This window comes from Corylus avellana, chromosome 6, assembly GCF_965113065.1.
Source record: "Corylus avellana chromosome 6, dhCorAvel1.hap1.2, whole genome shotgun sequence".
NCBI classification, from domain to species: domain Eukaryota; kingdom Viridiplantae; phylum Streptophyta; class Magnoliopsida; order Fagales; family Betulaceae; genus Corylus; species Corylus avellana.
In genome coordinates this window covers 12306978-12321010 of record NC_142495.1, presented here as the reverse complement: position 1 = coordinate 12321010, position 14033 = coordinate 12306978, and the positions used below count along the sequence as shown (strand labels likewise).

The 14033-nt window shown below is 36.3% G+C and overlaps 1 protein-coding gene across 2 annotated transcripts; it reads right to left on the bottom strand.

Annotated features, from left to right (window-relative positions):
* Positions 1–344: 344 nt before the first annotated feature.
* Positions 345–10681, bottom strand: LOC132187171 (uncharacterized). Of its 2 annotated transcripts, none has more exons than XM_059601382.1 (5): positions 10577–10681; positions 9054–9320; positions 4903–5054; positions 1052–1188; positions 345–698 (listed from the first exon to the last, which is right to left on the bottom strand). In XM_059601382.1, exons 2-5 carry the CDS (start codon positions 9311–9313, stop codon positions 531–533), a joined length of 717 nt encoding a protein of 238 aa, XP_059457365.1. In that variant the 5' UTR covers positions 9314–9320; positions 10577–10681; the 3' UTR covers positions 345–530. The 2 variants fall into 2 exon arrangements, 1 of the variants encoding a protein (XP_059457365.1); XR_015912701.1 differs by having other exon boundaries at positions 614–698; positions 931–1188.
* Positions 10682–14033: the final 3352 nt, after the last annotated feature.

Sequence of the window (14033 nt, the reverse complement as noted above, 5' to 3'; positions counted from 1 at the left end):
TTACATGAGTCCTATAGATCCAATAGTGATTTTGAAAAAGTAGAATGAAGAGAGAAGAATAAGAGGAAGATGTGTAGCACTTGTCCCCAAATAAATGGGTATGCAAGACATTCTAAGCCCATGCTCCTGGGGGTTTCCTAAGGACTAACCTAGGCCTGGGGTAGGGGATGTTAGTGACGTTACACATAAAGTTGACAGCAAGTGCTTGACGCATTTTTCCATCTAAATGGAGTAAGCAAACTGATATCACAACTTCAAAATAGGATCCAAAATATATGAACTTCAAGTTTGTGAGAGTAAGTGACATATGAGTGATAATTTGGAAAGCAAAATATCATTCTGTTTCAATTTCATTTCTCTTATTTTCCTCAAAAGCAATTGGCAACAGCACAGAAATACAGAAGAAATATACAGTTTCTTTTTACTCTTACATTGTATAGGGATTTTCACAACTTAGCTAGGTCCAAGGCAACAGTTACAATCATATGTACAGATACTTGCTGTGGTTCAAGATACGCATTTCAAATGGGCTAGTAACCTAACCAAGCAGATGGTATCGCCTGAAACTTGTTCTTGGCACATGCCAATACATCATAATAATCTACATGACTAAAGCAGTCGCGGAAATCAGTGAAGAGCTTTTCAAACACCCTCCATTGGACTTTGGTTGATCTAGAGTAAGGATATGGAAGAAAAACCTGCAAGTAGTAGAGGTAGGCAAATGGGTAATCAACGTCAATATGGGAAGAATGGCAACAAAAGAAATACACGGCGCACCGGAAAAATAACATCGTAGCAAACACAACAGAAAATTTGTCCATTTTAGAAGGCATGAGAGCATTTAATCTAAACATCAGCTTCTTAATGGGCAAAAGGGATCCTCTCTCTTTCTCTCTCTCTTTCTCTCTCTCTATACATACATAAACATACATGTAAACTAGATGCGTCTACATGTCTTTATGTGGCTGTATTCATGAAATCTCCCAGTATCTCTAGAGTAGTTTCCTTAGGTATAATTATTAACGACAAACTTCTGAATGGTGTAGCTTACATCACCCTCTTGTGCAAGAGTTTTAAGCAAACAAAACGTGTGCTCATTTTCCTCCAAACTGTCAAGAGCAGCCAACCAGATCTGTGAAGCAAGCTCATGGGCCATGTCACTTGATTTCCCACAAGCAATAAATTGATCTGCCAAAACACAAATTTAGTAAGATCTAGTTAGTGGGTACCGAGGACACTCAGGTTATGGGCACTCCACCAAGAAACTAATGACTATTGAATCATCAATCTAGATATAAAACCTATATGCAGTTTTAGTAGTTCAATTGATTAAGCACGACGACCAAATTTCTCTTATGGATTTGGTCCAACATATTTTCCACAAAACCTCACATACCCTCACCAACGCCACGGAATAAACAAGATGATGGATTTGATAAGAGAAAAACATGCAAAGCAACAAAATTAAAAAAATGAGTACATTTACAGAGTGAAAAATCTAATATGCAATCTACTAAACCTAAAGAGGGGTGAATAGGTCCTATTCAAAAAATTCACGTAACAGTACAAAGAAATTTCAAGTGAAAATCAACATTCACATATGTATTGCACTAGTTAAACAATGTCGATTAGAAAACATGTGAAGCAAAATCCAACTTTAATTCTAGATTATTGAAAATATGATCAATATGTTAAATCACAAAACACAATGACATGAAAAACGTACTGTAAAAAGCATCACTAATTGAAAACAAAATTTTTTTACGTGGAAAGCCCAAACAGGAAAAACTACATAACGTAGTCCAGCTCAAAACAATATTAGTAGTAAAAGATATATATAAGAATTATAAAACTATTACATAGATTTACAAACAAACCCGAACTCTACGAGACTTGTTTTGTTCAATTCACTCTTATTCAATGATCAAATTACCACGATTCTTGTCTTTTGTTCATTGATATCACGCGTCAAATCCATGTTGTGGTTCTTCCCACACCCGTTATCCATACAATGTCTTTAGACTCCTCCAGACTTTTCACATGCAGTGACGAAGAATTTGATCTCAATATCTCAGGTGGTCTGTTGAAGGGAACTCTAATAGAGATTTTTATAGCACTCACACAATAGAACTCGAGCTAAAAATGTTCATTGTAAAACATCTTTTTCTCTCAAGTTTTCTCAAGATTTTACTTAAAACAAGTGGTTTTTAGTTTCCTCACTCAAGAACAAGATAATGATTCACAAAAGGCTTGTGCTCTTTAAGGTCTTAGGAATTTCCTGTCAACGACTAAAGTTGTGAGAAAATGACATTTTTATAGACAAATAAAAAAAACCCTAAAAAATCAGTTTCTCGAAAGATGCACCACTCGTTTGAATCGGACTTGGGAGCATTTGAACAATGATTTTTTTAAATGATCTTCTCACGCAATTGTTTTGATCTGTCCTTCGAATGAGAGCTTCAAGTGATCATTCCACAATACATTTTGTGACATGCACAGTTTTACACCACGGGCTTCCCATGGTGCAATCAGCCACATCAACTCAGCAACACCATTCAAACGAGAATTAACAATCTTCAATAATTCTTAAAAAATTGCATAATTTAAAAATATTTTTAAACCATTTAAAAACTTCCCCCAACATAAAGACCTCGGGTTTAGGTAAGGTCCAATCTAACCTCCTTGAATCATCCGGATATCTAAGCCACTCACCGTCCTAATATTTTAAGGATCAGTGCGCCTCGTCGGAGTTGGACCTGTTTCAGGCAAATGATGGGAGTGGTCTGGCGTACTTTGGTGACATCGGTGGCTCTTCTTCAAGGTCGGCTGTGTTGGGTGAAGGGGTCTGAGCTACTTTGATTCCGCTAGAACCCAAGCCATTGCAGAACTCTCAGAAGTCGAAGGACAGTAGAGGAGTGCAGCTGGATGAGAACTTGTTGTTCAAGGCTGTGGCGGTGATCAGTGCTCCGCTGGTTACTTCGTAGGGTTTTCTTTCTTCGCCGTTGGTTGAGGCTGTTGCCTAGTTTGTGCCGGCGTTTGTAAGGGGTGCGGTCAGGAAATCCTCTTCGATAAGTTTTCTTCGATGAGCCTTCCTTATCCCGAGCACTTCTAGTGTGGTCCAGAGTCCTTCGGTTCCCCAACCTTCGGTTGGTGGCGTTGGGTTGGGTCCATCGTCTTCCTCTAGCGTGGGTGGGTTTGCTCCCTCAAATCAATGGGATGGTCTTGTGCGTGAGAAGATGCTGGGGTTTTGTGCCCCTCCTGGTGGTTTGTCTGTGGGTGGCCGTCTGTACTCATTGCTACCGTCTAGGTCGTTTCTTATGTTTTCAATGGTAATTGGGTGTTCCCCACAGTTTTTGTCGGGTATGTGTTGGAGGGCTCAGCAACATTCTTTTGTCTCTGAGGTGGGTGAATCTTTGAAGGGGGATGATCTTAAGGTGGGGGTTGTAGATTACCCTGAGGCAATGCAAGATGCAAGATCGTGTTATCATACTAGGGGGATCTCTTACAGGTGGATGAGAAGGGTTTTCTAGATTTCTTGACTTTAGTTGATGAGGGACAGCGTCAAGCGGTTTCAATCTCTACTTCTAAACCAAAAGGGAGAAGGGATCTTAAGAATTTAGAGTGCTCGATCAACTTTGATGCTAGGGGAGTTGGTTCTAGCCGGGGTAAAGTCAAGAGGGCTCTTGCTGTGATGTAATGTAGCCCAGAGTTTTTGTGGGGTTAGGGTTTCTATTGTGAAGCTCTTGGTGATTCTTGTTGGGTTTTTGTAAGTGTTTTCTTCGTTCTTTTTTTTTGGGTGTCCTTTTTGTATACTTCATGTATGCTTAGGAGTGCCTTACGCTTTTTTTTTTTATGATATTTCTTTGACTACCTATAAAAAAACGTATTTTAAAGATCATTTCATGTGATGATGTATTCACAACCTTGTAGAAAGGCTTCAATGAAACATGACACAATTCATTTAACTTAAACTTAGACCTAAACTTAGAGCCCGTTTGGTTTGCGGAATAGACCTCTGGAATGGAACGGCTATTCCTTTGGAATAGTCATTCTTTTGTTTGGTAATGGTCTTTTATTTTTTGGGAATAGTTATTCCCGTGGGAATCACTAATCCCTTGCACACAGGAATAGCTATTCCTCTAAAAAATGAGAGGAATAGCTATTTCCCTCAATACATTTTACACAAACACCCATATATATATATATATATATATTCACGAGACTACCTCCGAGGCGTCCGGGGGTGGTGGACCACCCCCGTGGCATCTTGGGGTGGCTACAGCCACCCCCGGAGCTCGTGCAGCCACCCCCAATGGCACCAGGGGTGGTGTGACCACCCCCGGCAGGTTTTGTGGGTGGCCAGCCACCCATTTTTTAGGTTTATTTATTTTTTTATTTTCTAATATGAATTGAAAAAGAAAAAATTAAAATAATGTGGGGTTTTTTAGTAATTTTGATTCAATTCCAGTTAGACCATGTGTGTTATTACCAAACTAAAGAATTGAAATAATTATTTTATTCCAACATCTTCTATTCCCAGTAATACCTATTCATTTTCCTAATGGAATACCCATTTCGCTAACCAAACGGGGCCTTAATGTTTTTGTCTAAAGAATATGCCAACACATCTTAGACTAAATACACCGGAAATACAACACGATGAATATATGAAAGGCACAAGCAAGTGCCTTCAAATTACATGGAACAAAAATTGTTGACATGTGTCTGTAACACAAAAGCAAGTGACAGCCTTTAAGATGTTTATATGACCTTCTACCTATGAAATTTGAGATAGGAATTGGCACTCCACCAAACTCATAAATAATGATAAATCACTTATTCAGTTAGAAATTCATTAGGGTTGCAAGCAAGAAAATAAGTAAGTGAGAGCAGAGAACACACCAATTATGGTTCCATGAAGTACCCCTGAAGGAGGTGGCATAGTGGAAAGTTCAAGTTGCTCTTTCAAAAATAGATAAGTGTGCCCAACAAGCTCGTCTATCTCACCTTCCAGAGAAAAGATGTGTTTGCTAATGTATAAAGCTGTAAATCTCCTGAAGGCATTCATTGAGACCATTAGAATGCCAGTAAGCTTATAATAATATACTTTTGGTGAGTTAAAGAGGAAACCTACTAAATGCTATTGAAACCAATATAAGAGAGAATTTCAATTTCATATGATAGGTCCAAAGACAGATTATATGTTACTAAAAAAAAGGGATGACAATGCAAGCAATAAGTCCTGAAGGGCTGTAAAAGCTGTGAGAGGAAAAATGTAACACCCTGCTTCAAAAACATAAAAATTAAATTTAAAACTTGGGGTTCAGCAAGATGCTTAAAGAAGGATTAAAGGAAGTGAATAAAATAAATTAATAACTAATGTGGGTTCTTAGGCAAGGGGCTACTACAGCAAAGGGAATGTTAGGACTTGGTGAAAATTTCACATTGGGAGGTCCCGTTATAATGGGACTAACCCACGTTCAAAAGAGTTAAGGATAAGACATGTGTCTCGTGTTTAAAAGAATCTTGTCCGAATGAGACTGAATTTCATGCAAAACAAACATAAACAAAAGACGAAAATTGGAGTATAGGGTTTTAAGGGCATGCAACCGCCCCCTTCATTCTCATCCGAACCACACATAGAGAAAGAGAGAGAGAGAGAAAGAGAGAGAGAGAGAGAGAGGCTTTTGGATCTAGGAGGAGAGAAAGATCAAGCTTCAAAGGGTAAACTCTTGACCTTGTCTCTCATTTCCTTGAAGTTATGGTTGATTTTGGTGCATGAGTTTGTTATTTCGAAGTTGGGGTTGTGTGTGTGTGTGATATGTAGTGTTTAGGTGAAAAGGTGGAAAAAGTGGAAGAGGTGAAAAGTGAGGGAAACATTGAAGCTTTGGCAAAGAGAAATTGGGAAAGACGATGAATAGTAGCCTCGTTCGAATGAGATTAAATCAAGGAATCTCGTTCGAAGGCTCGATCAATAGCCATCTAAATGAGATAACTTAGAGCACCCCGTTCCTAGTTTTGTTTGAACCCCCATTCAAATAGGACCAAAAAAAAAAAAAAATCAGAGAGAGAATAATGGGGGAATGAAGACTTATAGGACATATGCACTACATTCGACACTAAAGGGGATTTAGGGCGACTTTAGGTAGAGGATGGTTATTAGGAGGAAAAATTAGGGTTTTACATTTATGAGCCCAACTAACTATAGGATAAATTTGCAGACAACTGAACCGATTATTATAGAGGAGGAGTTGCTGAGAAACTTAATGCTCAAAGTAAACTCATGCGAAAGTAGACAAGGATTTAATTGCATGAAAATTTGCAAAGGGAAAATGGGAACTTTTATGCAAGCATGAAATGTTATATTTTCTACATGCTATGAGCCCTAGATGCTTTGCAATCTTTACTATATCACGTAATGAAGAAAACAGGGGTATGTGGACTATGTTATGAAATGTTACGAAGTTATATGTATGATGACGTTATGAAATGTTATTGCGTAAACATGTGTCATTTTATGATATAAGAGTTTGAACCTAAGGCGTTTTTATGTTTATATTGGATCCACGTTGTTCGTGCTATATACATGTAGCCAAGGCAACAACATATGGTGTGAGGCTACTTTAGCTGTATCCTAGGCTGAGTGAGCCACCCAAGGAGAGCCTTGGTCAATCAACTAGGATATGCAGTACATTGTGTATTTCCCACAGCCATGGGGGTGTACCATGAGGTCCTACGGGAAGCAACAACTTTAACCGTATGGTGGTTAATTGTATGGGTACAGCCAAGGAGAATAGTTATGATGATAATGTATAAGTGTATATATATAGCCGACGCAACTACATACGGTGTGGGGCTATTTTAGGTGTATCCTAGGTTGAGTGAGCCACCCAAGGAGAGCCTGGGTCGATCCACTAGGATATGCGGTACGTAGTGCATTTCCTGCAGCCACGAGGGTGTACCATGAGGTCCTACGGGAAGCACCAACTTTAATCGTACGGTGGTTAATACTTAATTGTACGGGTACAGCCAAGGAAAAGAGTTATACATATATATGACCGTGGATTTTACACATAAATGGAAAATGTCCTAATTCATGTCTTGCATTTATAAATTATGTTACCTTGCAATATCGAAGGATCAGCAGGAATACTTTTTATGCATTGATTACCTCTTTATGGAAGTCATTGCATGAAAACATTTTATTCATGTGTTTTCTAACAAGGGCTCATTTCATATACGGCTTGCAAGTAACGTTTGCTTACTAAGTCGTGGAATTACCCCTTCCACCTGTAAAACGTTGTTTTACAGGTACATAATTAGAGGTTCGACAAGAGGAATAGGAGGTAAACAAGACTACTTGAATTTATATGATTAGCATATATAGTTTCTTGGAGGATTTTAGCATGACTATCTAGACGGTGGATGGCACTTAGTGCCTTTTTGTGATATAATGAATCTATTCACTATTTTGATGATGGATATGTAGTGAGATATATTTCGGATTACATTTGTTGTGATCATTGACCTATGAACTATATGTTTATGATTATGGGAATGTAATGGTACTTACCTTCGATGCTCTCGTTAATGTATTTGATGTTGTTAATTTACCAAAAAAGTAAAATTAAAAATTATAGCCAAAATTCCACTGCAATCATGTTATAAAGCATAGTAGTAGCACTTCGAATTATTAAAAAGGAAAAATAATTTGTGGGCATTTTAAAAAAACCATCCGAGTGTTGACATAGTTATTGGGCAAATGTCAGGAACTAGCTTAAGGAGCTGTAGTCAATACCGCGGATTTTTTGAGTTTAGGCTGGTCCATGTTTGGGTTTATTTTGTGGGATTATTTTTTAACTTGGCTCAGTTTGTGGGTCTTGAATTTACTCTTGGGCCAAGTTTAGTTTACCAGGAGAAATTTGGTCCATATGTTAGTTGATAAGGTCCTACAAGTTATGTATTGATATTTGCTGTAGCTAAAGAAATATTGACCAAACTGCTGCTTTGTTTGATGTGTCATGCATCTTTCTTGTAGTTCTGACGCCTAAGAACCCTCTGATGGCTAGACTGATCTACCCTGCTCTTCACTAACTCCCATTTTTCTCATCTACCTTTCTAGTATAACAAAGCTGATTTTAGTTTACAGCTTGTTATCAGCCAGAATATACCCAAATTAATATTTATAGTTTTGATGCTGAGTAAGATCCTGAAATGTATTTTTTAATCTGTTGCAATTCATCTTACTACAGGAATGCAGGGTCTGATAAATGATGCACAACAGAGGAATATGCCAAATGCATCACAAACAGCTAAAGGTGTGGACGTTTTATAAAGAATTCATTCCACTTCATAAGTAGCGGGTCAGCTAATGTAATGGGCATATGTATATTGTAAAGTACATGTATTATGAAACGTAGGCTTCTGATATTGAAGAGAAAAACATCCACTTAACTTGATATCAACCAGGGGAAACAATCTTTGCATACTTTTTATAATTATGTTTCCTGAAATGTTATACTTAACAAATATATATATATATATATATATATATATATATATATATATACTGTTATTATACTGCGACTCATTTTTAGTTATCAGTTGCAGAACTTCAATCAAAATTTGACCAATCAGGCTCTATCTATCAAAGATGTAAAGATAATAAAGCTAAGCCTAAAGGCTCTAAATGATTGCCCAAATAATTCCTAAGCCGCACATCAAAATATCAGGAAATGATATTATTATACTGCGACTCATTTTTAGTTATCATTTGCAGAACTTCAATCAAAATTTGACCAATCAGGCTCTATCTATCAAAGATGTAAAGATAATAAAGCTAAGCCTAAAGGCTCTAAATGATTGCCCAAATAATTTCTAAGCCGCACATCAAAATATCAGAAAGATCATTTCCTTTAGAAGGTAATAATCAATTTCCATCAATTTGCATAGCCTTTCTCCAAGCCATGAAACTATAAACTAAACGTTGCTCCGAGAATTTCTGAGAAATTAAAATTATATGAATACCAGAAAATAAAGGGACTACACTCTACCTTTGGCTTAATCCTCGAGGGATAGGTCCAGGCCACCTTTTAGCTTGGATAGCCAAAGGATAAGTCTTGATTAGAGCAGCTTGCCACAAGCATTCTCCACGAAACAAATTGGCCCATTGCTTTTTCACACATGATATATGTGCCCAATCTGAGACAGGAACTCGAATGAAAATTTCTATCAGGAGATGATCAGGAAGCTTTTCAACTGAATTATCAACTGATGTTATCGTGTCATCATCACTGATACTGTTATCTGTCATTAGAATTCTGCAAAGAAAGAGCGAAAGTGTGAAAAGCATTTGACAAAAAAAAAAAAAAAACATCAATGTGCCCAATGGAAAGTTTGTACCGCAAGTTCATTTTAGAAAGGGGGTGAATGCTTTTATCCAATTAGGACGCTAGGCATGATGTGAAAGAAAAAGTTTGAGAACTATTTTAAAAAGGACAAAAAGAAGAATAAATAGAGTTTCCATGTTTACCAAAATGGGAATAAGCTTTCAGCATAAATGAATAACAAGGTAAAAAGAAAAACAATCATGGATTTTACAAAGTTCCGCAATATAACTAAATTTCCTTTCGAAAGCTTCATAAGGCCCCAATTATATCAACTTAACTAACCCATAATCCCAACCGAAATAAGAATTTTTTTTTTTTAAAAAAGAAAGTAATTTCCAACAATAGGTTATATTTCAAGTGTTTAATTTGCAACATATCAAACTATCTCCTAAAAAGAAAAACAATCATGGATTTTACAAAGTTCCACAAGAATGATTATATAACTAAATTTCTATAAATTTCCTTTTGAAAGCTTCATAAGGCCCCAAGTGTATCAATGCTGTCAACTTAACTAACCCATAATCCCAACCGAAATAAGATTTTTTTCTTTTTTAGAAAAAAAGAAAAAGAAAAGCAATTTCCAGCAATAGGTTAGTTTCAAGTGTTTAATTTGAAACATATCAAACTAACGCACCATTAAAGTCTTTGGTAGAATCTCCAATTGTCAAGCTATTGGATTTTTCTTTTCATTTCAAGCAGACAGGATTAACATATTAAATGTATACTAGATTAACTCATTCTACAAAAGATCTCATATTTAGCTTATAAAAGTAATTAATTTCAAGTGACATTTTCTTTATATCGGTTTGGCTGTGAAGGAGAAAACTGTATACAAGAAAGAGTAAATTGACTTGTTAGCTGGACTAACATAACCTCCGTTCTAGTTAAATATGAATATAAAACACCGATGCTCCTGAATTTAAACAGAATTACAAAGAACCCATCTTAAGTTTGATCGAGTCAATCCAAATTTTGCCAATTTTCCACACAAAACGCCAAAGAAGTCACCAACAAAAGAAAAACCCATCAAAGTAACACAAAGAAAAGTTTACACGAAGAAGGGAAAAAGAAGTGAAAGCACATATGACTTTCTTTCAACTATTATGAAGGAAATGGCACAAACTGAGTTTTAACGAGAAAAACAACTGGGAAAGACAATAACTGAAGTAGAAAACTCAACCCCATACCTGAGAGAACCTCTGTTGAGAGTTTGAAACGGGGAGGAAGAGGGTCTGCAGTTCAGGGCGTCTGACGTGGGTTGTGTGTTTGTGGCTTGTGCTTTTTTTTCTATTTCAAAATACATATTTTTTACAGACAAAAATTTCCTCAAAAAAATTTCGACCTACCTCACAAGTGCCATCATATATATATATATATATATATATATATATATATATATATATATATAGGGTTAAATACCTCAAACCCTCCTAAGGTTTAGCAACTTTATTTTTTCCTCCTTGGGGTTTCACTTTTATCGCAGGACCCTCCTGGAGTTTTGATAAAAGACCAATTTAGTCCATTCGTTAGTTGACCGTTAAGACTGACACGTGGACCAATCAGATGTTGACACGTGGCACCTATTTAATTTTTTTTTTTAAATTAACAAAAAAAATGTATTTTTTTTTTTTTTTTAAAAAAAAAAAAAAAAAAAAGGAAAAAACTGGGGGTGGCCAGGCCACCCCCATCTGGGCGATCGGCCACCCCCAGTTTTTTACTTTTTTTTTTCTTTTTTTTTTTTTTTTTAAAAATACATTTTTTTTGTTAATTAAAAAAAAAAAGAAAAAAAAATTAAATAGGTGATACGTGTCAACATCTGATTGGTCCACGTGTCAGTCTTAACGGTCAACTAACGAATGGACTAAATTGGTCTTTATCAAAACCCCAGAGGAGTCCTGTGATAAAAGTGAAACCCCAGGGGGGAAAAAATAAAGTTGCTAAATCCTAAGGGGGTTTGAGGTATTTAACCTATATATATATATATATATATATATATATATATATATATAAAAGAGTCATTCTATTAATCTAGGAATCTAAACATTAATTTTGTAGAAATCCAAATGTTGAATAATATTTACCACTTATTAAAATAAGTTGGAGAAAATTTCCTCCAAACTGGGAAATTGTGTCCATTTTTCATTGCTTCAATTTGATTATTTATTTATTTTAACAAATTCAAGGATTAATATATTCTTGGTAATTTCGGAAAAGTATTCATGCCCTTTCATCAAATAGTTAATTTGTAATGTCCTTCAAAGTAATTTTTCTTTCAAACTACTAAAAATTTGTATATATCTAGAGGTGTTCGCGAGCGAACTCAAGATCAGCTTGTTTAAGCTCGACTTGATTATTAAATGAGACGTTTCGTGAACACAAATCATGGCTCAAATATTGAATGAAGCAAGCTCGACTCGTGAGCGCGCTCATGAGCAAGCTCGTATAAGGCTCGACTCGCATATTAGGCTCAACTTATTTTTTTATTAAGTAACTAACAATATACAATCAATATTACTCAATAATAACAAATATACTATATAACTTATTTTAATTAATATATACACACACACACATATATAACAAATATATGTATATAATTTTTTTAAGAAAAATTTGGTGAGCGAGAGTGAGAGAGTGGGAAATGAGAGTTGGGGTGGAAAATGAGCTGTGACTTGTGAGGGAGATTGAGAGAGAGACGTTGAAAAAATGTTTTTTTGTAGGGGGCGTTGTCCCATTGCAGTCTGAATATAACAGGTTAACTTGTCCCACATGGCCACATTACTAAGAAAACATCAATCCCCAAGTTTGCTTATCTATAAAAGGATGCATATTCTCTATTTTCGAAACCAAGTGTCGTACTGTATTGACTCAGACTCTATACTCGGCTAGCAAGGCTAAGCAAATGTCATATGCAAGCTGACTTCTTGAGCCGTTTAAGTAGGGGTGTCAACCTGGTCCCGGTTTTCGGTTATTGGCCAAAACCGAGAACCGAAACCGGGTTACCAGTTATTAATTTTGGAAAACTGAAACTGGGTAGCCGGTTCCCGATTAACTGGTTATACAATAACCGGCTGATTTCGGCTGGTATCCGGTTATTTGGATCGGGTAACCGGTTTTTAAGAAAATTTGTATTTTGGGCTTATTTTAGGGTGTAGGCCGGAGGATACGCTTGCTGAGGATATCCCTGCTGGGGAAGGTATCCTACTGGAGGATATCCCTGAGCAGGATATCCCGGTGGCGGATATGCGTCCTTGGGATATCTGTCTAGCGAATAACCTGTTCACATAAAACCCACAAAGAAACAAAGATTCGATCGAGAGTCAGATCCAACAAACAAAAATAAAAAACACACAAAACCCACAAATTTATATCGACACAAAAGAAGAATTTACAAAGATTTAATCGGAGGGGTGACCTTGCAGGGGAGGAACACCGACAGGGGGACTGTTGCTGGTTGTAGTAAGTAGTAACTCATTCTTTCTCTTCTTGAAAGCTTGCAATCCGAGATCTGGTTCTAGTATTCGAGATCCGATATATATTATTATATATATATATATGCATCCGGTTACCCAGTTATACCCGGGTGCCAAAAACTGGAATCCCACCCGATTACCAGTTTTTTCCAACCGGTTCCCCGATTTCCCAGTAGTTTTTTACACCCCTACGTTTAAGAGTACTCGAATTTTAAATTTATTAAAAAAATCCATTAATTATGCTCGTCTCAACTCGACTTATTATGAGTTCGAGTTATTTTTTTGGCTCGTACTTGAGCTTGGCTTGAGCTTGAGTAATATTTAAATGAGTTGAGCCCGAAGAAGGGAACCTCCTTCAGGCTCGGCTCGTTTACACCCCTAAATATATCATAAATAATAAGAATATACTTTTAAAAAAAGAAAAAGAAAAAGAAAAAGAAAAAAAATTGATGACCCACCTCCACCTCACTTTCACTAGACTTGCTGTCACTATTAAGAAGTATATAATTTAATAATGATTTTAAAAGGCACATAAGTTTTTAAAGGATAAAATAAAAAAAAGTAAAAAAATAGTCCTTACTCTATTTATTTTTCCTAATATTTTGATATATACTTCATTTTTGCTCATATGTTATTAAAACATAGATGAAAAATTTATAAACATTGTGAAACAGACATTTTTATCCGTAAAATTCATTAGAAAGTACATTGATAATTTTTTATATATACCAAAATAATACAATCATCAAAGAAACAAATCAAGTTAAAGAAGAGACCATTATTAAGCTAAGCATAAGAAAAATGCCAATCCAAATATCTCGATATGTTTACTAGAACCAAGAATAGTAAGTGATATATAAACATCAGTGAGAGGTTTGACTTTATTGACAATTTTGCAAAGTTGTAAAGTTATTAACTAAAAACTTATTGTGTTGGGAATAATGCTACCTAATCGGCCCATTAGAAGGGTCATGGCTTTAGGGTCATGTCTGGCACACAAATCTACCAATTTTAGGCCTGAATAGCGATGGGCCTCTACCAGAATGGGCATGCCCCATGAAGACATGAAGAATAATCACTGGGTTACTCCCAGGCTAGGTACATCCTGAGAGGACATAGGTTGGCGCATCAAGATTGGGTCTTAGGATCAAACACATCCCGAGACTTCATC

Excerpts from the sequence above, each read along its gene's own strand:
- LOC132187171 (XM_059601382.1), bottom strand. The coding sequence starts at position 9,313 with ATGACAGATAACAGTATCAGTGATGATGACACGATAACATCAGTTGAT. Across the intron at positions 1,189-4,902 it reads ACTTCATGGAACCATAATTG|ATCAATTTATTGCTTGTGGG; the intron begins GTGTGTTCTCTG and ends GTGTTTTGGCAG. Across the intron at positions 699-1,051 it reads CTCTTGCACAAGAGGGTGAT|GTTTTTCTTCCATATCCTTA; the intron begins GTAAGCTACACC and ends TACTACTTGCAG.